The 21,733-nt window shown below is 40.1% G+C and overlaps 1 protein-coding gene across 3 annotated transcripts in view; it reads right to left on the bottom strand.

The window, feature by feature from the left end:
• The window catches only part of FBXL7 (F-box and leucine rich repeat protein 7), a 432,789-nt gene that overhangs the window by 8,758 nt on the left and 402,298 nt on the right, over nt 1-21,733 (bottom strand). For all 3 annotated transcript variants that reach the window (XM_009448811.5, XM_001148598.7, XM_016952973.4), the window contains one exon: nt 2,393-3,004. In XM_009448811.5, coding sequence (XP_009447086.1) covers nt 2,393-3,004 — 612 coding nt within the window. The remainder of the gene's footprint in view (nt 1-2,392; nt 3,005-21,733) is intronic.

Genomic DNA, 21,733 nt, shown 5'->3' with positions numbered 1-21,733 from the left:
ACATAACAATTTCCAGATGCCCTCAGAAGAGGAGGGCACCCTTAGTAGGTGCTGATGACAAATCCATCCTCATGGCCTGTTGAGTCTTTCAAGACCATCTATCTGAAACTTTCTCCCATATGTGGGATTCTGTGTTCTTAACTTGGTGAGCTGCAGATTCCCCTCATTTTTATCTCTATGTATACAGATCACCGTTGTCATTGGGAGACATGAGGGGAGGCTACACAAATATATTTGAACTTTCAAAGTAAGCAGGTTAACATACAAGACAGATATCAAGGCTTAATAATGGTTAGTCAAGGGGCCAGGCAGGACCACTAAGGCTAGAAGCACAAGAATTTCCATTCCCAAATAGCGAAAGTGGTTTCTGCATTTCTGAACTTCAAAAGGACCCTCCAAAAGAGGGTACAATTACTTGCAGCCTGTATTAAGAGTGCATGGGAAGCACCTTTTACAAAGATAGGGATTCCAAAAATGAATCATTTTCTAATCTAAGAAAATAAAATAAAATGAAATGTTTATAAAATGCTCCAATTCTTAGATGTTAAAGAACCCAGTCCTTTGCCATTTTTTTTTAAATGAAGAGGAAACACATCTAGAAAAAGCTGTGAATTTTTGTAAATCACAAAGTTTTGAAACTTGTTTCCACCACATCACAACATTTTCTCTTTCCAGAATTCCTTGGAGGAAAAATGTAAGAAAACCTCCTGGTTTCCTGCTTCTCGATGCCACTGGCTACTCATGACTAACTGAACATATGGCTGCTATGGTTTTGTCTTGAAGCCAGCTGAAGTAGAGGAGCAGCGAGTTGCTCTCCAGCACGGGAAAGAATCTGCAAAAAGTAATGGGCTGTCATCTGAAATGTTTTCAGACGTCGGCTTTCGAAAGAGAGAGCAAGCTGAGAGCCGGCTTTAGCTGGGGTTTTGTTGGAGGGCATCACTGGCCTCAGATGCTTGTAAATCCCAGATTCTGTTTGTTCACCCACCATAGTGTTTCTTACTTCTTGACCCCTCCCCCAAACTCCCTGAGGTTGCTGGTCGTGCTGTTGGTTTTAAGTCCCTGATGCATCTTACACATTTCAGCCTCTCGAATGTTCATCTTTTGACTAGGCAGCAAATGAGATAAGGAAGGGCTGTTAGTCCAGCCAGATCATGTCTGGCGCCTAAGTGTGAGTCTGGGCTTTAATTCTTCCTGCCTGAGAGAGGTTTCCAAGCAAAGCAGCCATGCTGGGATTTCCTTCGATTTTTCTTTTTTTTTTTTTTTTTTCAGAGACAGGGTCTCACTCTGTCCTCCAGGCTGGAGTGCAGTGGTATGATCATAGTTCACTGCAGCCTCGAACTCCTGGGCTCAAGCAATCCTCCTGCCTCAGCCTCTGAGTAGAATAGCTGGGACCACAGTCTCATACCACTGTGCCTGGCTAATATTTCCAGTTTTTGTGGAGAGAGGGGTCTCGCTTTGTTGCTCAGGCTGGTCTCTAACTCCTAGCTTCAAGTAATCCTCATGCCTCAGCCTCCCAAGTGCTCGGATTACAGGCGTGGGCCTCTCCGCCCGACTTCCTTCAATTTTTAAAAGCACTAAAGATTTAATTCAATGGACCTTGCCCTTGCACTGTGTAATTGAGAATTTTGCTTGAGAAAAGATGCAGGATTAACCCAGATGTAAGAAGAGTGCTGGTGAAATCTAAGGAGACACTACAAAATGGCAAGTGATCATGAGCACAGCCCACAGCTGAGTGTTTTATCACCCACAGTGGGCACCGTCCAGCCCGTGGTGCGAAAACACACGAGGTCATTTTTACAGCTTGGACAAAGATTCCAGGCTCCAGGGACCAACAGCAGGTGGGCGCGAGGATAGTTTCTAAGCTAACTGTGCTTGAGTTAGCCTTTTGTTTCCTATTTCTCTACACTTAGATACCCTGTTTGCACTATCTATGGTTGCTCTGAAGTAACTGTGAGAGTTATGAAGAGTAAAGACATTTAAAAGTCGTACTAACCTCAACTCCCAGGCAAAATGTGCCAGAATTCCCCTAAGAACTCCCGTAAGAAGTGGAGATACACCTAATGTTAAATGACGAGTTAATGGGTGCAGCACACCAACATGGCACATGTATACATATGTAACTAACCTGCACGTTGTGCACATGTACCCTAAAACTTAAGGTATAATAATAAAAAAAAAAAGAAGTGGACATTATTTGATGAAAGGGAAACTTGTGGCCTCCAGGGTCATGATTCCATAGAGACAGTTTCTCTGCAAAAGCCAGCCTCCCTACCACCCGCCCCTCATCTCTGATGGCTTGCAAGAAGAGGACCCTCCGGTGGTGGCATTGTCCCCACTGTTTTAGGATGGTGCACCAGGAGGGCCCATAGCTGGTAGGTCAGTGTCCATTTACCTGACACATCCAGGTGCTCCAGATTAGGGCAGAGGGACACCACGTCAAAGACGGCCTCGTTGGAGATATTGTAACAGCCTGAGACTTCCAGTCGCCTCAGTTCGGGGCAGCACTGGGCGATGGTGTACAGCCCTCGGTCTGTGAGCCGCCTGCAGCCACTGACAGTTACGGTTTCCAGCATGAGACACACGTTGGGGGTGTCCTGGCAGAGTCTGCGGGTCAGCACCTTGAGGGCGCGGTCCACGTTGATGGTCTCGCCCGTCAGGCGGATAGTCCTCCAGAGCCGCGGGTCCCAGGCCAGGTTGTACCAGCGGCGGCACACTCGCGCGCAGCGGCACAGCTGGTTGGTGGGCAGGAAGGAGAAGATCTGCACCATGGAGTGGTCCGGGAGCCGGTCTATGCTGGCCTGCTCCTTCTGGGGTCTGGAGGCGAGCCGGATGAGCGGGTGTGTGAGGCGGGTCGGGGGCGGGGAGTGCACCATGGCCACCGTCTCCCCGGTGATGGAGGACGAGGAGGTGGACGAGCCCCTTCCATTCTGAAATCCTGGGAGATTCGGTGGACATATCAGGGCTGGGCTGGGCGTGCTCAGTGTGCGCATGCTCAGGTCGGAGTCTGGCAAAGGACAGAGAACAAAGGTTAATCATGATGGCCTCAGCAGAGCCCCAGGGAGGCAGCAAAAGCACTGGTTTCTTTCTTTTCTTTTCTGTCTTTCTTCTTTTTTTTTTTTTAAGATCTTGTCGCCCAGGCGGGAGTGCAATGGCGTGATCTTGGCTCATGGCAACCTCCGCCTCCTGGGTTCAAGCGATTCTCCTGACTCAGCCTCCCGAGTAGCTGGAATTACAGGCATGCGCCACCACGGCCGGCTAAGTTTTTTTGTATTTTTAGTAGAGACGGGGTTTTACCATGTTGGCCAGTTTGGTCTCGAACTCCTGACCTCAGGTCATCCGCCCGCCTTGGCCTACCAAAATGCTGATATTACAGGTGTGAGCCAGCGCGCCCGGCCAGCACCTGTTTCTTTCTTAGAGAAAACATTCATGGGGGCAACATTCTCATTCCACAGATGTCCTCCCTGGGCCGACTCCTGCCAATGCCATCCCAGAGGACCAAGCACATGCACGTGTCGCCCATTCCAGAAAGCAACAATTCCCTGTGGTCTGCACCAGGAGTGACCAGACTGCAATGAACAGGGTCAGATATTAAATACTGAGGCTTTGCAGGCCATGGGCTCTGTCCCCCTTGCATCGACAAGCCCTGCCATTGTTGTGCAAAAGCTACCACAAACAGAGTGTAAACAAAGGAGCGTGGCTGTTTTAATAAAACCTAATTTATAAAAGCAGACCAGCTGGACTAGTCCCTGTCTAGACCAGGGAACAAATCCCATCAGGTCACAGTTTGACAACTTCCAGTCTACATGAACGGGGATTACGGTAGGGCACAACTTCAAAGTTTCATTGTTTCTATTCTGGAGAAACCTCATATACTAGATACACAAACTGATTTACCTCCCTAATTATATTTTGGTTAGATGGGTGATTATGTTGCATTTACAAATGAGGGGAGTGAGTTTCAGAAGACAGGAAGAGTAGTGAGTAGGCGCAGAGGACACCTGCTGCCTTGGCTCACTTCTCCCAGTGTCTGCTCCCATTTCTGTTGAAAACAGTGCCCCAGACAAGGGGAGCCAATGAAAGGCCTCTGCTAGGTCAGGCATTACACACAGCATTTCCAGTCCTTGGGTAACTGGAAACATGTTTATTTTTTCTTCTTATTAACAACCTCCCCTTTGCATTTGAATAGTATGAGCCATATTCTATTCCTTGGAACTAGAAAGATCGCTGATAAGGACACAGCAGTTTTAAAGTTTGTGAGGGATTAAGAATTCTTTAGAACGCCACTTGAAGAAGTAGGCTCATTTCCTCTCTCTTTTTCTCAATATACACAGAAGAATTTAGTCTTTCTCTCTAAATACAATTGCATATTATATATTTTTGATATATATATAATATCCAATGTATATTATATATAACCATATACATGGTATTACCATATATATCCAATGTATATATATGTATTATTAGATCCAATATAATATAAATTTTGTATCTACATAATATACATTGATATTATACAATATATATTATAAAAATAATATACTTAATAATATACATTGGATATTATATACAATATACATTGGATATAATAATACATATATACACGTTGGATCTATATGGTAATAATACCACATATATGGTTTTATTTAGGAAGAAATGTATTTTCTCTGTTAACATATTTATATATTTTACATATTTTACACACATACATATACCCACACACATGAAGATGCTCCCCAGCTTACTATGGGGTGTTCGGGCCATAAGCCCATCATAAGTTTAAAATATCCCAGGTTGAAAATGCATTTAAACCATCTAATCTGCCAAACATGTTTGCTTATCCTAGCCTACCTTAAATGTGCTCAGAAGGCTTACAATAGCCTACAGTAACAAAGTCATTTAACACAAAGCCTATTTTATAATGAAGTGTTGAATATCTCATGTGACTTCTTGAATACTGTACTGAAAGTAAAAAACAGAATGGTTGTATGGGTACTCAAAGTACACTTTCTACTGAATGTGTATCACTTTTGTACCGTCATAAAGTCTGAAAATTGTATTTAAGCCATAGTAAAATCAGGAACTATCTGTATAGGTATGTATCTATATAGCTACACATACATATCCACACATAGAGAATTTATCTTCAAAATACATATTTCCTCATCTATAAAATAAGTGAACTGAGCTAAACAATTTCTAAGTCATTTCCAGCTCTAATTATAGTTCTCAAGATTTAAACAAAAGCTCTATGCTTATATGCTTTTGCATATTTCATACCCTGGAAATTAACATTCATACCATCTTCTCAAAGAACTTCCAGCAATAACATGCAACACAAAAATTTCTGAGACCTGAAGTCTCCCCCTACTTGTAGTTTTCTTACAAATCTTCTTCTTCTATTGCTGCAATTTTTCTGTTCAGTTGCTTCTTTATAACCTAACACTGAGAATGGCTTATGTGCATCCACACTGTGCTCATGGAGCATCTTTGAATTATGTGCTGCCCCAACCTCCGATGTTAGCCTCTTGAAATACAAACACCTTTCTTGAGTAGCTGCAAATGCCATCTCCTTTAAGAAGTTTTCTTCCTGTCTTTGAGATAGGATCCCTTCCCTTGTGAAGCCTTTGTTATACAGACATTTGTGAATTTATCTTTTCCAATGTGGTCGATTGTATTATTTTTAACATATTAGCATTTCCATTCAATTCAAGACATTTGCGCACCTGCTATATATTTTCCTAATTTTGCATCCCTCCCTGTGTCCCCATATCCTTTGTCATATGCTTTGCAGTTCACCTCAGACAGAGTATATTTCCTCATTCTAGTGACATAGGGCTTGTCCATGTGACTTGCTTTGGCAGAAAATGTTAGAGGAAAGCCATTTGTGCAGCTGGCTTGACCTCTCAATCTTCTACCTCCACAGTGAGGAGAACATGCCTCACTAGCCCCTTGCAGGCACAGTGGCTCATGCCTATAATCCCAGCCCTTTGGGAGGCTGAGGTGGGTGGATCACTTGAGGCCAAGAGTTTGAGACCAGCCTGGCCAGAATGGCAAAAACCTGTCTCTACTAAAAATACAAAAATTAGTCAGGTGTGGTGGCACACCTCTATGATCCCAGCTACTCAGGAGGGTGAGACATGTGAATTTTTGCTTGCACCCAGGAGGCAGAGGTTGGAGGTTGCAGTGAGTTGAGATTGCACCACTACACAGTGAAACTGTCAAAAAAAAAAAAAAAAAAAAAAAAGAATAATGAGAGACCCGTGAAGCAGACAGAACTTCCTCCAACCTGTACCTTACAGACAGGCTCAACCAAGGCCAGCTTGGTTCAGCCAATACCCAGATGAACCACAGATGCATGAGCTAGCATAAATAATGTTTTTAAACACGGAGTTTGGGGGTGATTTTTTACACAGTATTACTGTCGCAACAGATGATGGACATACCTTCTATTACACTAAAAACTCCTTTGAGACCAGGATTACATCCTTTCCTTGTTTCTGTCCTGGAAGCACCTGCCATTGTTTATGATATATAGTAGGTGCACAACAAACATCTTGAATTGAATGGAAGTATATGTTAAAAAATAATTCTAGCTTGGCATGTATTTTTCTATTCCAGGTGGTATACATGCTGCATTTTAAATCGTTCATAAGAAAAGAAATCGTACTTCCCTTTGGTAATCATCTAGAATGAATAGCAAATCTTTAAGGAAAATCTTAAATATAAACCAATTTTGGACTTCAAAACTGCCATCCAAGTTACCATGGTACCCACCTTCATTATTATGAGTACTCAGAGATTTATTGCTGAAACCAGTGTTTCTTGGAGGTAGGTGAACAACTTATTTTGGGCCAGGAGGGAAAGACAATCCTAGGCTCCCAGCTCTGACATGTTAGCAGCTGTGAGGGCACAGAACTCCCTCTCCTGCCTGCCTAGGTTTTATTCATCTTGAAGCAGAAGACACTACCTGCCTAGAGGTGGCCCCTGAGGAATGAAAGATACTTACCCTGTGCATGGGGGCGGAGGGGGGAGGGTGAAGTGGATTTCTAAAACCTGTCACTCTTTCATACTCCAAGCGCTTAGGAAAGCTGGATGTCTCTTTTACCAGAAGACACACCAAGAGTCTCTGATTCCTTCCTGCTATTCCTACAGCAGGCCAACAACCTCAGGGAACTTTTGAAAAGATGATTAACAATTTGTCTCAATTAAATAAATAGTACCTGATAATTTAAAAGATTATAAAGCATGACAAGTAAAAAGTACAGAGATGCATACCTAGAAGTTGTCACAAAATATCTTTTCTTGATATTTTCCACAAATACATTAAATGTATTTCCAAATTTAAAAATATACATATATATGTATTTACATTTGAAAATAAATTTGGTTATGGATAAACTATGAATAGCTTGTCATACAATGTGTTTTACCCTTTGATATCAGGACCTATTTACTGTCACTAGATATTATTATAAAGAGTACCAGAATATGTCTCTATAGCAGGAAAATAAAGCATGGCTTCAAATTCAAAACAAGGACCATTTCTATCTCCTAAGTAGTATATTTCGTTCACAGAAGAGAATGTAGAAAGACCAGGTGTACGCTTTGTACACAGTTTTTTCTCCTACGTTTCTTTCAGAAGACTGGCAGCTAAATGGACATTGGCAATAGCTGCTGATTCTTCTGAGAGTAGAAACAGGGACCCTGATGCAGGGGTACCAGGACACACACTCAGAGAGGAGAACATCAGAGACAAATATTAAGATGACAGAGGTAGAAGAATGCTGCAACCCTCCTCCTGGTCTTATGACATTGCAATACAAACTGACTATATTTGTTGAAAGAAAATAAAGCTGACTATATTTGAACTTAGATTATGGATTTAGAATATTTTGTAGGTATGAACATACTTTCATGCCTGAATATCTATTCCAAGTGAATTTCCATTGATCTGATGTCTTGGTGCAAAATTGCCATTTATCTTAGTAGTAAGGTGATATGCACTGGGCTAAAATACAGTTTAGCAGTAACACTAAGGGGATATTATTGTTAATTTTAATGTATTTTACATTTTTATATACATTTATATGAAAATTAGCTGTTTAGACTACATCTTCCTTCACTTTTCCTTTAGGCAAGACGGTGAGATGCATGAGTGGTAATTGGAAGAACGCTACAACACTGCCAGGAATTATTCTGAACAGGGAGAGTGAGATTTGCAAAAAGTGCCAGTGAAATATACATGGTCAAAAGCTTCTATCTGGAATTAAATTAATTGCTGTCTGCTTTGCGTGTCCTTAAATTCTGAGAAGGCCTTTTGGTAACTGAAAATGGGGATTGTGATGAAACCGTAGCATAGTTCCCCTAAACGCCTTCCTTCCCTGCAGCTTCTGTTCTCCGAGGTGGAATCCTTATCACCAAGGAGCAGATATCACCCACAGCATCCCTGGCAAGAAACAATGCAAAGCAGTATACATAAAAAGCCCTTGATCATTTTACTTGAAGATAAAATATTCCCTGAAGTATCAGGAAAAAAATGCCCCAATTTTTAAGACAGCAGTACATTTTCATAACACATAAAAAACTTCCAGAACATACATAGAGCAGGTGCCTTTTTAAAATCCACCAAGACCTCTAGATCCATCTATATTGTGGAAAATGGCAGGACCGCCTCCTTTTTAATGGCTGAATAGTATTTCATATATATAACATATATGATATATGTATATATTATATACTAAATAATATTTCATAAATATAAAATAGTTTCTTTACCCATTCATCCATTGATAAACCGTAGGTTGTTTCAGTATCTCGGCTGTTGTGAACAGTGCTGTAATGAACATGAGAATGCACATATATTTACGAGCTGGTGATTTCATCTCCTTTGGGTATGTGCCCAAAAGAGGGATTGCTGGGTCATATGGTACTCTACTTTCAATTTATTTAGACAGCTCCATACTGTTTTCCATAATGGCTGCAACCATCTAGATTTCAAGGGTTCTCTTTTCTTCACACCCTGTCACACTTATTATCTCTTGTCTTTTTGATAATAGATCTCCTAACACGTGTGAGGTGATATTTCACAGTAGTTTTGATTTGCATTTCCCTGATGATTAGTGATATTGAGCACCTTTTCATGTACCTGTTGGCCATTTTTATGACATCTTTAGAAAAATTTCTATTTAAGTCTTTTGCTCATTTTAAAAATTGGATTATATGTTTTCTTGCTATTGAGTTGCATGAGTTATTTATAAATCTTAGATATTAGCCCCTTATCTTCCAGCAGGCAGTCTTTGAGCAAACTTTTTTTCCCTGGGAATAATTGCATGAATTGAAAATGAAATCTGTTAAAGGTAAACTCAATGAGTTACTGTGTATTAGCGTGGATGGGTGGATGGATGAATGGAGACATGGACAGACAAATCTGAAAAGGTAAAAATTATAAAATCTGCAAAAGGGATACTGCTGGTTAATTTTTTTTTTTTTTTTTGAGATGGGGTCTTGTTCTGTCACCCAGGCTGGAGTGCAATGGTGCCATCTCAGCTCACTGCAACCTCCACCTTCCCAGCTGAAGTGATTCTCCTGACTCAGCCTCCTGAGTAGCCGGGACTACAGGCGCACACCACCACACCTGGCTAATCTTTGTATTTTTAGTAGAGATAGGGTTTCAGCATTTGGCCAGGCTGGTCTCAAACTCCTGACCTTAAGTGATCTGCCTGCCTCGGCCTCCCAAATTGCTGAGATTACAGGCGTGAGCCACTGTTCCCAGCTAATTTCAAATATAAGACTTGAAAAAGGCAACAATTATAAAATTGTAAAATTTTATTAAAATTATAAAATTTCCTCTCGAGGAAAGACAGAGGAGCACACTACAAGTGTCATGAAGGCAGAATGGGAGAATTTAAAGGAGAAATGACCACACACTTTTGCAATAGGATGTATATTTTGTGGACTGTCTCCTAATGATATCTAGTGTATTTTGTGATTTAACTGTCTCCCAATGATATCAGAAAGCTGAATACAACCAAAAGACACAAAAAGAACCAAAGAGGCTGAGCGTGGTGGCTCACACCTGTAATTCCAGCACTTTGGGAGGCTGAGGCGGGCGAATCACCAGAGGTCAGGAGTTTGAGACCAGCCTGGTCAACATGGTGAAACCCCATCTCTATTAAAAATACAAAAATTAGCTGGGCATGGTGGCAGGTGCCTGTAGTCCCAGCTACTTGGGTGGCTGAGGCAGGAGAATCGCTTGAACCCAGGAGGTGGAGGTTGCAGTGAGCCGAGATTGAGCCACTGCACTCCAGTGTGGGTGACAGAGGGAGACTCTGTCTCAAAACAAAAAAAACAAACAAAAAATAACAAACCCACATTGATGTCTGCAGGAAGATACACAGAGTAGATGGCAAGGAATATACAGCGATAGACATTTGGCATTAAAATTCATTAAACTGCACTGCTGCAGATTTTTGCATTACAGATTTATAGGCAAAAGAGACCATTCGTTTATTGGATCATTTAATATACATTGTTACTGCTGCCCAAGTGCCCAGTTTGGTCTAGAAAGGGAGGAGTCATTCCATTTAACTAGATTATAAAGCAATTTTTTTTTTTTTTGAGACGGAGTCTCGCTCTGTCATCCAGGCTGGAGTGCAGTGGTGCAATCTTGGCTCACTGCAACCTCCGCCTCCTGGGTTCAAGCAATTCTCCTGCCTCAGCCTCCTGAGTCGCTGGGATTACAGGCGCCTGCCAGCATACCTGGCTAATTTTTGTATTTGTAGTAGAGATGGGGTTTCACCATGTTGGTCAGGCTTGTCTGGAACTCCTGACCTTGTGATCTGCCCACGTCAGCCTCCCAAAGTCCTGGGACTACAGGCGTGAGCCACCATGGTTGGCCTAAAGCAAATATTTTTACCCCACCTCCTTTCTGCACCACGGTCCCATTAAAGTACCTCCACACAACTGTTCTGACATCTCTAATTTCTTTCCTATGTCCTTCAGGGTGAGAGAAAAATGGCTGTATGGTGAGAATGCCTCCAAATCATGCAAAACCCAGCATGGTAAAGAATAGAATGGTTTGTGCAAGTCTGAGAAAAAAGTCAGTTTTCAGAAGTCCAAGATGAAGACAATAAATATAACGTTTGAATTAAACAATATTCTTAGTGAACTTTTGGATTTTCTCATTATAAATGAAATATTTTCTTGACACAATGATGATCCTTAACTCAAATATATGTAACCGTACTTTTTTATGTTAATATAATCATCTGTTGGCTAAACTAAGAGACAGAGGATTCTTTAAAGTTTAAGAACTTGTGGTTCCATTAATAATTTAAAATACTTTCAAGTACTTGTGTGGGAACAGTATGTTTTTTATTCTTAAATTACTTTAAATGTGTAGAGTACCAAAAAAGTATAGCTGTCTTTTTCTGGGGAAAAAAAATCCTAAAAACTTTCTCATGGTTTCAAAAGTCTTGGAAATTTTATATCGTTAGTAATTACAGTATAGTATCAAAATATTCAAGACATCTCAGACACACATGCTTATTAGACACATTTTCTTTTAACTAGATAGCTGCCTGTTTTGTACAAATTTTTATTTTCAAACCACTGCTGTTTACACTCTAGGAAGTCATATTTACATTACAATGGCCTTTCAAAGTCAAAATTTACAAAGCTCCTCTCCATCTCCCCCCTCTGATTACCAAAACTTTTGTGCAAGATGCTTTCTATTATAAGTTGTCTTTTTCCTCAAGAACTCTTGCCATAAAAAGCAAGATTTCTTTTCTTAGCTTAAACTCAAGCTTAAAAAAATAGATCAATAAAACCTAGCTAGTGAGAAAAGAACACAATCTGAGCGATCATTTTTCTTCTTGTTTTACTTAAAAATATTTTCTTTTAATGTGGTTCAGATCATCTACACAACCTAGAACCTACTTAAGGCATTAGTTGTGATAAAGTAGAAATGTATGCAGACGTTAATCTTGCATTTCACCTGGAGGGAGTTAGCTTTAGGACTCAAGAGTTCTTGCTGAGAATATCGTCCAGCAGTTGGTACCCCCAGGATCAGATGATGGCAGAGACTCTTTCTTGGTCACATGGACCAGTCTGATAAGGGTAGCACTGTGGCGACTGATGTGTGGGAAATTGGCGAGGATGGTGGAACTCATCTAATATCAGTCACAGAGGCCAGTCCACTGTTCAGCTCTTTACTGAGTCACAAACCCCAGTTTTCCAGTGTTGCCCAGTTTTTGAGTCTGATCCGAACTAAGCGTGGGTTTTGTTTTTCCTTTAGCTCTTCTAGAAGGGAATATTCATACAGCTAAGGAAACGTTTAAGCCACATTGTTCTAAAATCCATAAGTATATCAATGAAATGTACAGAATGCACTTTTGAAATCTATAATACAGTTTGATTTTTGCCTCCAGTGTGAGTATCTAGAAAGTATCTTCTAAGAAATTTCTGTCCGAATAAAGATTGGGTGGCCTCAGAAACTGTGTGAGTCCTAGATTATAATCCATCAGACTCTTCATGGTTTTATCAAACAACTTCTTAGTACCCTCTTTTTCCTTAAATGGCAGAAGGACTTTATTCTTTTCTTTTTTTCTTTTGAGACGGAATCTCACCCTGTCACCCAGGCGGGAGTGCAGTGGCATGATCTCAGCTCATTGCAACCTCTGCCTCCCAGGTTCTAGTGATTCTCCTGCCTCAGCCTCCTGAGTAGCTGGGATTATAGGCGCACACCACCATGCCCAGCTAATTTTTGTATTTTTTGTAGAGATGGGGTTTCACCATGTTGGCCAGGCTGGCTTCGAACTCCTGACCTCAAGTGATCTGCCCGCCTCAGCCTCCCAAAGTGCTGGGATTACAGGCATGAGCCACTGCATCTGGCCTGTAATATTTACTCTTTAATGGAAAGCAGGAAGTTTCATTTTCATCCCTGAGCTAGAGTAGCATTGCTATTAGAGGCCACTTTTTTCACAAGGCAAGGGGTTAATCTCCTATGGTAGAGAATGTTTCTAGAATATCTTTAAACATTTGCTGATGTCCCTTTTTAATGAAAAAAAAAAAGGCATAAGCCTCTGATTTAAAGTCTTTGGCAGACAGTAGTATTTCGCTAGCATCGTCCTTCCTTCCTTTCTTTCTTTCTTCCTTCCTTCCTTCCCTCCCTCCCTTCCTTCCTTTACTTTCTTTCATTTATTTTATTTTTGAGACAGGGTCTTACTCTGTCACCCAGGCTGGAGTGCAGTGACATGATCAAAGCTCACTGCAACCTTGAACCCCTGGACTCAAGGGATCCTCCTGCTTCAGCCTCCCGAGTAGATGGAACTACAGGCACATGCTGCCATGCCTGGCTCATTTTTAAAATTTTCTGTAGAGACGAGATCTTGCTATATTTCCCATGTCCTGAACTCCTGGGCTCAAGTGATCTTGCCACCTTAGCCTCCAACATATTGGGATTACAGGTGTGATTTTTTTTAATTTCAAAATCACCATATATTTATGGCAAGTGATACTGGTTTTCCAAGTAAAACTATAATATTCAGCTTTTAAATAATAATTTAAGTTTACTTTAAAAATATTAAGTGAATATCGGTTGAAGTGGTGAGCATATATGGAAAAAATCATGAGAGCAGAATGTCAATGTCTTAAGTTTAGAAAACACTGTTGAGGTGAAAAGAGCATGGACAGAAAAACCTGGATTCCTAACTCTACTATGTGCAGCTTGTATCATCTGAGGCAAGACACTGAAACTCCATGAGCCACAGATTCCTCTTACGTAAACTGGAAATCAGTCTACCCACTTCACAGAGTATTTAGGCAGAGTCTATGAAAAGTGATACTACCATCAGTACAGGCATTAAAACAGTTACGCAACTTCTATTGAGGACTTCATGGGAAATGCATTCTGGGCCCTCCTGCTATAGGGCAATGTTTTTAGGGGCATATTATTCTGGATTCCCTGGAATACTCCCATCTTTATAAATTCCTTATTGTTGCCTCCATTAACCTTTGGCTGGAGGTGGAGGGAAGATAAAGATAAATTCCATGGTTAGAGCACAATGTACTTACTCTTTATTAATAAAATATGGCTATTTCATTTATTGGTAAAGGAATATTGTAATTGTCAAAGCCCCTTTTCATAGTTTATTAAATGAAACTTGTTTTCCTCGGATATGGTAGACTGCATTCTCCTTGAAATTTTTCCTCTGCCTTCTGCAACACTGTCCTCTCTTCTGCTTTTCCTTTCTGCTTCTCAGGTGTCGTTTGCTCACTCTCTTTTGTGATATACAACTTATACACTGATGTTCCCCAAGGGTTGCACTCTTAACTCATCTCTGTATCTGGCTCCCTGCTCGATGGGCTCACGGCCCACAAGGCTTCAGCAATTGCCTATAAGCTAATGACTCCCCAAATTCGATTTTCAATCTAGACCATGCTCCCCCTATCTCTGCATCTCTCTCAAATATCAAACACACATGTCTAAGTACCTGCTAGGTCAGTGCTCTCTAATATGGTAACCACTAGGCACAGGTGACTATTGGAAATTAAATTTATTAAACTGAAAATTCAGGTCCTCAGGTGCACTAGCCACATTTCAAGAGCTCAGCAGCCACAAAACAGTATTTTACATAGCACAGGCATAGAATGATTCCATGGAGTTCTATGGACAACTAGTCCTCTCCCCACAAGTGTATTTGATGTATCGCCAATACAATGTGTACAAGGGTGAACTCATCAATATCCTTTGCAAAACAAAAGTTCCGCCTTACGTTCTGTATTATCATTAGTGGCATCACCATTCATCAGGTCTGCCTCCCAGGATAGAACCCTAGGAATCATCTTGAATCCTCCCTGACCCTCATCTACCTATATCTAATCAGTCCCCAAGTCCCTCACTTTGACTGGCTATGGATTTCACGTCTGTTTCCCTTCTCTCTCCACTGCTCCCACCCTGCTCAAGTGCTCATCATCTCTCATCTCCTTTCAACAACTCGTTAACTGAGACTCCTGATTCTGGTCTTCCTTCCCACCCTTCACCTTACTAATATGGACTCCATCCTGCATTCAGGGTTTACTTTCTAAAATATGGACCGTTTTTCCCGGCATCAAAACCTTGACTAGCTCATTCCTTCTGTTACGGGTTGAATTGCGTCCCCTGCAAAAGATATGATGAAGTCTTAACCAGCCCTGTGTCTGTGAAAGTGACCTTATTTGGAAATAGGGTCTATTGATGTATTAGGTTAAGAGGAGGTCATGCTCGATTAGAGTAGACTCTTAATCCAATATGACTAGTGTCTTCATAAGCAGGCAAGACAGAGACACAGGGTACAGACACAGAAAGACTCATATGCAGAGGGAGATGGCACTGTGAAGACGGAGGCCGAAACTAGAGTTACACTGCAACACTCCAGAAACATCTGGGGCTTCCAGGAGCTGCAAGAAGCAAGAAAGGATCCTACCCCACATCTCTGTCAACACCTTGGTTTGGGAATTCCAACCTCTAGAACTGTGAGACAATAAATTCTGTTGCTTTACGCCACCTAGTTTGCAGTATTTTGTTACAGCAGCCCAGGAAGCCAGTACAGCTCTTTCCACACTTTTATATTGAATGCTTACTATATGCCAGGCATTGTACGGAACACTACCCAGGGAACAAAATCCATTTTTTAGAGTGTGTATGAGATTCTTCCCCAAAATTTACATCTCAGAGCACATGCTCATGTTCTCCCAGCCCAGAAGGCCTGTTTCTCCAGATTAATTGCTGAATTTTCAGTCATCACTCAAGCTCCTGGTCAGAAGTCAGCTTTTCTGCCAAGCCTTCCCAGATCCAGCGAGGCTGAATTATTAATATTTAGCTACTTTTAGTGTTTCCACTGAATTCACATATATCTGCATCATAGCCCTTTGCCCAGAGTGCCTCTCCATCCAGTATACTGTGAGCACTTTGAGGCCAGGAGATGCCTCCTTCATCTCTGAGTCAGTCCAGAGTCTCATATGGATTCAGCCACCCAGAAGCTGCTCAACTAATGCACCAAGGGGAGAATGTGCTCGCTCGGTCCTACCACAAATCACTTTCATTTTCTTTTTGGTTGCAGTTGGAAATATTTACAGGAATTACTTGGAGGAACCAGATGTTTCAGATTGAAGAAGTTGGAACATTTCTGTGATTTATCAACATTTCATTTTTAGGTCTTTTGTTTTTGCCCCTCCACTTAATTTAGGCTTAGCTAGTACATACACTTAGTTTAATAGTATTAATCTACTCAGAAGATATTTAAAAAGACACATGTACACCCAAAAACAATCTCATGCAGCCCACATCACCTAAAGCATCTCAGAGCCAAATGCTTGGTGCTTTTTTCTTCACAATACCTGCTATCATAGATTATCCAGATCCCTGCTCATTCCTTTTTTTTTTTTTTTTTTTTGAGAGGGAGTCTTGCTCTATCGCCCAGGCTGGAGTGCAGTGGCGCGATCTCGGCTCACTGCAAGCTCTGCCTCCCAGGTTCACACCATTCTCCTGTCTCAGCCTCATGAGTAGCTGGGACTACAGGCGCCCGCCACCACGCCCGACTAATTTTTTGTATGTTTAGTAGAGACGGGGTTTTACCATGTTAGCCAGGATGGTCTCGATCACCTAACCTCGAGATCCGCCCGCCTCGGCCTCCCAAAGTGCTGGGATTACAGGCGTGAGCCACCATGCCCGCCCGGCCCCCTGCTCATTTCTAATAACAACGATACCTGAAAACTCACAATAAATAAAAATGAGTAATACTTTTACATTGGCCCAGAATTTTAAGATGTCTACCGTTGAAATTTAGTTACCTAAGATGTAACAGAAACTTTTGTTTGTATTCCTGTCCCCCTGCCCTCCCCAGCCCCCGAACTAAGTCACGCATAACTGTAATAACTGGAACTGGCTTCTCTTTGACAGTGTGGAAGCGACAGTATTTCTAATTCCCTGTCTTCCAGAGAGCTCAGAGATAGTTTTGCAAAGCTTGGGAAAGGAGCCAGCTCTTTCTTGTCTTGACAAGAGAAGAAATACATGTATTTTCATGCAAAGGCTTGCAATCCGTAATTTTCAATCTTCGATTTGCACTTTATGTAGCTGCCTTAATTATTTTCTATCTTCAATTGTCAGATAATTCTTTAGTCTCATTTCCCCATGAATAGTTACAAAATTCCAATGTTTACATCTTTACAATAGATGGCATAGTATTGAATTTAGATTCTAGTAAAAAGATACTAATACATTTTCAGTTCACAGCAGAAAACAAGCCCCACAGGGAGCAATAGTCTAGCTCACAAATTCAACTTTCAATGAGAAAAAAAGAGAAATCTCCACTAAACTTACGACCATGTAAAAGATCAATAATTAATTAGAACACTTTCATAGCATAGTGAATCCTTGCATTTCCTTAGTCATTTGAAAATATGATCCACTGTTGTTGAAAATCTTTACAACAATTTCTTTTAACATAAAGTTTTGTGTAAAGCACTTACTATATCCAAGGCACTAAGTGCTAAACAAATATAAACTCATAAATTCCACATTCCCATTAACATTTTTAAATGCTTGGAAAAACCAGTGACCCAAGGATATAGAGAAACATTTTATTCTTTCTATATTATCAAATATAGAGAGAAAGAACACGTAAAGAGACTTAGTACACTTAAACATTGTTTAATTTCTCTGCTAAGGGTCTCTCTGCAGCATGCTGGGCTCTGATTCTAAAGGTCACCTTATACTGACCTGGGATACATTTCGCATGGGTAGTTCCCTGGGCCTACTACAGTCTAAGTTCATAATTTCTTCTTTAAAGACCCCAGAGCCCCTTTCTAGGGCAGGGCTTTTCCAGTGAATGGACCCAATATTAAATAGCACAAAGACTGGCGTTTCAGTGGGTCCCTGAGTGTGGGAGGCAGGACTTTTATGGTGGAGTAACATGGGCCTAATTCTAGAGTGATCATCTTAGTTTTCAGAACTTGTCATACTTTTTTTTTTTTTTTAATAGAAAGCTCCATTTTAATGCAAAGTTAATAATGTTTTGGAAATTCAGTTGTGGAGTAGAATTCAAGCAAACTGAAATACTTGTGGAAAATCCTTCTAGGTCAACTACGTAAAATAGCTCTATAGAATGGGGACCTATCATAAACTCTGCAAAGCACCCATATCTCAACAGCCTATAATTTCTGAGTCATGTTTCTCTTTAGAAAGATACTTAGAAGTTTATATTTAGTGGCTGTATTTCTTAATGGCATTTAAATCAAGTTTGAAAAAATAAATTTAAATGTAACTATATAACATAGCATTGACCAATGTGTAAAGCTCCTCAATAAAATTTGGCAGTATCATTAAAAAAAATGCTTGGGTTTGGAACCAGGAGGGAAGGAAGTATACATTTGATATGTTGGCGATGATCTTTATTTAGAACCACTTTTCCAGGCAACCTTTGCTTTTAGTTCCCTTTTAAGCAAATTCAAGGCTTATAACTCAATCATAAAATAAACAGAATGGTGGATTCTGGCTCATCATTTACGTTGATATTTTATATACTAGGATGTTGCGTATTCAGCATCCTAGTATGGTAACATCCTAGTTGGTTACACTTCCTGTTCCCTCCAGGAAGTTATGATTTTACATTGTGACATGGGTGGGGTTGGGGTTGGGGTCGAAGAGGAGGCACAAGGGTAGATTGAGTGTATTAATTATGGCCTATCCTCTCCATTCCTGCCTTCTGTTTTCTTTCCTATGTGTCCCCCAAGCCACATCACAATATTCACACTTTTCTGAGGGGCAGACCACTTTGTTTATCTTCATAAGTTTAGAACTGAACTGAAAATATTTAATTTTTGCCAGCAAATGTTAACAGTCTGACATTATATTCCAGGCTGGTGGCCTGAGCCTTCTTCAAGATTTTGTTGTTGTTGTTACATTTGTTTGTTTGGTTTTTAAATATCTCTCTGTTAAATTAGTAAAAGCAAAGAGGACTGAAGATACAAAAAAAAAAAAACCCCACCATTTTTCCATATTAATTATTTGTGGGACTGAACAGAGGTTGACCAGATGGAAGCCTCGGGGTGGAAATTGTTTTGGTTCATTCAGTACAAACTGTCTTAAAAAGGATTCCTCACTCTAGGCCAGATTATTTGCAGGCCTCCAAGCAATAGATTAGTCCTCTTTGGTAAAAAGACCACATCTTTTAAAATGGTTCAAAAAGTGAAAATAAAATGAAAACAACACCTTAATTTTAGCTTAAAAAGAGAAACTTCAGTGTTTTATTGTCTTAGAATTAATTTTAAGTTCATTTGAAGGAAGCAAGCATGGCTTATAGCTAAAAGATTGCTTCATGTTGCTTTATGGATCAGGAAAATAAAAAGTTGATTAAAACAGTGTCTTGCAAAATGGCCAAGTTGGCTCTTTTGGCAATGTCAAGAGTCTTGTGAAATAACAGAGCTGAATATCCAGTGATTGACTATGGTAATGCTTAAATGTAGTGCAGAGAAGCACAGGCCACAAAGAACAACTTTTGCTTTTAGTTCCCGTTTAAGCGAATTCAAGGCTTATAACTCAATCATAAAATAAAAAGAATGGTGGATTCTGGCTCATCGTTTATGTTGATATTTTACATACTACGATGTTGGATATTCAGTATCCTAGTATGGTAACATCCTAGTTAGTTACACTTCCTGTTCCCTCTAGGAAGTTATGATTTTACATTGTGACATGGGTGGCCAGATATTAGTACTTTTAACATTTTTCTTAGGCTAATGTATTAACTAAAGAGCACACATTATTATTATTAAAAAATAACTCATAAATACAGCCAAATATATATGAAATAGAGATTTTTTTAGGGAAAAATTTAGGAACATCTTGACAAAGATTAATGTGCAAGATATCAAATACATAGTTATTAATATGACTGTTTTTTGTGGGTGTCTTGCATTCCTAACAAATAATTTTGACTTTGACCACAGTTGTTCTTTATCCTTTGAAACAGTTTTTCTCCTTATGATTCGAATTGTGTAAAGACCAAAATAAAATTAGAAGCAACCCATTCCAACCATAATCTATCTAATAATCATAGCAAGGAATCTCTGCTTTTGCCACAAAATCCACAAAGAGTTTATAATTATCCCTCTTTAGAGTCTGGCATTGCTCTGTAATCAAAAGAGGGAACAAAGTGTATTGTGTATTCACATGACGGTTATGAGTTTTGTATTGTTTCATTTTACATGAGTACACAAGATGTCAGAAAGGGTCTGTTGCTGTTTACATTTGACTAACAGATAACCGAGTAGGAACAAATCTGGTTCAAATCTTGAAAACCTATCAAAACACAAGACGACATCTTTAAATTAGAGTTGCTAAGAAAAATGATGCTTGCAGTAGTCTTATGACTTTACTGATAAAAAGTAAGAAAAATAGAAAAATGTAGCTATGAAGATTTAGAGATACTCTTATCTTATGCCTCAAAATGTAGTAACTATTGTAAGGTATACTAACAGTGCTGTATTTCATGGTGTCAACCTTACACTTAGATCCCTAAAATAACCATTATTTCTTCCCTTCCCTTACCATAGGCTATAAAAAAGTACTCTCAAAAAGTTACATAAAAAGAAAGCCATTAACTACAATTCTGATTTTTATATTGTGAAAGGGCAGAATATAGAAAGATAAAAGAGTTCTGCCACCTCTGTACTGGACTTCTTTGAATGAATTAATGGCACTGTCCTCTAACCTGTTTGTTTTAATTTAATTTAATAAAAATTCTTAAGTTGACAAATAATAATTGTACATATTCATGGGGCACACAGGGATCTTTTGATACATATAATGTATAATGATCAGATCAGGGTGATTAGCATAGCCATCACAATTTGAGTTGGGTGAGAAGAGAAAGAAACATTAAGTTGCTATACTGTCAAGTTTTCTAACCTCCTTTAAAGGATATTCCAAAAAAAAACTCTATTAAAATTAAGAACTAAAAGCATAAAAAATGTCAGTTGGAATAAATTGTGGGTTTCCCTACTCCTTCTCTATTTTTGTATGAAGGAAGGAATAATTATTGCTAGTCAGAAAGACTTTCACATTTATACATAGGCCAGAGGTCAGAAAACAATAAAACCATGTCAATGCAGAGGGTGCTGGTCTTTCTGGAGAGAATGTACCAGAATTTGGAAAGATGCGGAGAACCTGTCAGATTTCATGGTGCTTACTCTAAACCCCTTCTCCCAACCCCTGAATTAGAGTGAACTCCAGGTAGGCAGGATTTATTTGTCAGAATCCTTCAATGAAAGAGTTGAGAGTCTGATCTTTTAAGAAACATTTTCTTCCCTAGATGGGTCCCATTCTCTACTCGATTGCTCCTGAAATGTTATACACGAAGTTTAATATCGACTTTGAAATGGCCTCTACCCCTCAATGTAGTCATTTGGCTTGCTTGGCCTTCAACCCAGGGGATTTTTTTCTGCAAGTGGCTCCCAGTGGTCCTCACAGTGGTGATGCTGTATCTTTCCTGCCCAAGCACTTTTGCAGAAGAGCTCTGGAGCCCAGACCCGTGGTGGGTTGGACACTAGTCAGTCCCACGGGGCTTGCCCTGCTCTGACTGCCTAGACCTACTGCTCGAAGCCTGCATCATTAGCATCATTGCAACTTTGCCAAGAGGCTGCACTGTGCTCACCTAGAAATCCAGAAGTGAAAATACTGAATCCACCCCGA

Source organism: Pan troglodytes, chromosome 4 (genome assembly GCF_028858775.2).
Source record: "Pan troglodytes isolate AG18354 chromosome 4, NHGRI_mPanTro3-v2.0_pri, whole genome shotgun sequence".
NCBI classification, from domain to species: domain Eukaryota; kingdom Metazoa; phylum Chordata; class Mammalia; order Primates; family Hominidae; genus Pan; species Pan troglodytes.
This window is presented reverse-complemented; position numbering and strand designations above follow the sequence as displayed.